The sequence below is a fragment of the Montipora foliosa genome, unplaced genomic scaffold, assembly GCF_036669935.1.
Source record: "Montipora foliosa isolate CH-2021 unplaced genomic scaffold, ASM3666993v2 scaffold_475, whole genome shotgun sequence".
Classification (NCBI taxonomy): domain Eukaryota; kingdom Metazoa; phylum Cnidaria; class Anthozoa; order Scleractinia; family Acroporidae; genus Montipora; species Montipora foliosa.
Genome location: NW_027179784.1, coordinates 52,501 through 55,000, shown reverse-complemented (window position 1 = coordinate 55,000; position 2,500 = coordinate 52,501). Strand labels below are relative to the sequence as shown.

The following is a 2,500-nucleotide window of genomic DNA, read 5'->3' as shown; positions in this document are numbered from 1 at the left end:
TCCCGCGCTTTGTGTCGGCTACGTGCAATTACTTCGAGTTTTGATTGGTTTACTGGATTGTCTCCGTCCTTTTTGATTGACCAAAGTAATTACTTTGGTTTTGCTTTTACGACACTCGATTGAAATTCGCTCATGTCCAGAAATACCCCCTAATTAGATGCCCGCGGATTTCAATAAGCGTCACGAAGTGTGACCCTTGCTGTTCTTCCTCACTTTAACATCACTTGTGTCTTGGAATACAGACAATCAACGTCACAAAACGTCTCCCAAATGCTGCTCTTTATGTAAAGATTAACTGCTGCGTTTACTCAAGGCTAAAAATAACGCTAACCTTTACCCTTACCTCTTTGTTGGAAATAAGTGACAAAGCCTTAGACTAGATGGATCTAATTACTTCCGTGAGCAAATTTCCAAAGTTTTTGGCACGAAATGCAAACAATGACGTCAGCAAACGTTGCCCGATGTTGATCCCCAAAATCGTAGGCCACTTTCAAAAATACCATAATACTCTTTGTTTGCTCTCCTATATATTGCATAAGCATTGTTTTTATTTTCTCTTGGGACCATTGTAAGTTTCAAGAGAAACTGGAAAGAATGCTAATGCAAACGTTTGGAGGGCAAACAAGGAGTATTGTTGAAAGTGGCCTTTCCAATAGGACATTTGCATGATAACGCCATTTGACTACAAGTACCAGAATCCTTCAGCTTTTGCTTGTCTCATGCTAATTAGAGCTATTGTTATTTTAACCCCGCTGGGAATACAAAATTTCAATAAGAAAAGAAAAACAAACTGAATTCTGGCAGTTGTAGTCAAATGACGGTATCGTGAACATCGCCTATTAGTCTCTTCTAAGATCTTACAGTAAATCTAATGCCTTCTTTTTCTTACATTGTCAGGAGAGAACCGGAAACGCGAAAGATTTTCATCCATCCTTCATTCGAGGGACCTGGGAGGGGATCTGGTGGTCCTTTGTTTCCATGACAACATTAGGGTATGTGTATAACTTCTCTTCTGCCCAACTCAAGACCACAGGAAGTATTCCCCTCATGCTAATCGTCAAATGAAACAAAAAGTTCACATTTGAATGAATGTTTACGTTGCCGTCTAAACCACAAATATGGCGATTATGCAGAGGACAGCAAAAATACGTGCTAACTGAAAATGCGTGCCGCACGTGCATCACGATTTTTTTTCCCCTTTCAACCAATGTTATTATTTTGTGCGGTTTTCATTGTTGTAGCCGTCGTCGTTTCTTAAACTCCCAAAAATCGCCTGGAGACAAAGTATTCTTTTGTTCGTGAGTGTTAAGTCCATTTGCTGTTGTTACGAAATTGATAGTAATCGGGAAGAAATGGAGGTAACCTGAAAATTCCATATCCTACGTGAAGAATGCGACCTTGCTTCACACGATTAGGGAGTTTAAGCAAAGACGATCGTTACGGCAAGGACAACGCAACAAAGCAAGAATATGATTGGTTGATTGGCACGCACTTCAGTGTATTTCTTTGCCATACTCTACAAAACAACAACGCCGTGAAAAAAAATATTAGGTTGAACAAGAGAGAATACTCGCGAAATACTGGCGACAGCACTAAGTTATATTTTGGAGTGACGTTTCGTTGTCTTTGCTTTGCTTAAACTACCTTTTATCGCAGGTATGGGGACCGAGCGCCGTTGTCTTACAAGGGACGCTTGTTTGCTGTCATATGGATTTATTTCGGCCTCGTTATCATCGCAGTCACCATGGCAATGCTGACGACAGCGCTGACGACAGTCACTCTAAAAAGTGCGACGAAGATATATGGAAGCAAGGTGAGTGTCCAGGGAAACCAGAGGTGTGTCCAAGATGAGAGATGGAGGAGTTTGACTGGAAACCTAAATGTCAAATTATGGGCGATGGGAGGGGGAGAGAAATAGATTTTGGAATACTGTACCCAACGACTGCTTGAAAAATCGAATGGAAGCTTAATAGGGTCTCTAAGGTGATCACGTACAGATGAGTCATCCGTAATTATTCGAGTGACAATAATTTTACCTGTTGACTTCCAACAGATTGATATAAATTGTCTCCTCTCAAGCTCAATGCATTTGAAGCAGATTGGTGACGAGCATAAAGAAATTCATCACCTGTTTTTGTCTTTGTCTACTGAGATATTTCATCAAATTCCCATAACTGACATAACAATTAATGCATGGCAGCCAGTAAGGAGAATTAACATTCAGATCTTGGGAGTGAGAGGTTTAACTGATGGTAAACGGAGTTGCGGCTTGATAGAAATAAGAAAATCTTTGCTGACGTCATTGTTAACATTTTGTGCTATTAACATACGAGTTTGCTCAAGCTATTTACAAATTGACTTCAATATTTCAAAGAACTTGATAAAGTTAGTTAAATATCCAGTTTTAAGCCTTTTATCTTTGATAAGCAAGCATTTCTTTCGCCATCAAAAACTGAACAAATTATTGGGTGGCAAAAGTGTTAATGATGCCCTACGTTCT

The 2,500-nt window shown here is 39.8% G+C and overlaps 1 protein-coding gene across 1 annotated transcript in view; it reads left to right on the top strand.

The window, feature by feature from the left end:
* The window catches only part of LOC137989817 (receptor-type tyrosine-protein phosphatase F-like), a 55,017-nt gene that overhangs the window by 40,809 nt on the left and 11,708 nt on the right, over positions 1-2,500 (top strand). The window contains exons 11-12 of the mRNA XM_068835460.1: positions 898-992; positions 1,657-1,813. Coding sequence (XP_068691561.1) covers positions 898-992; positions 1,657-1,813 — 252 coding nt within the window. The remainder of the gene's footprint in view (positions 1-897; positions 993-1,656; positions 1,814-2,500) is intronic.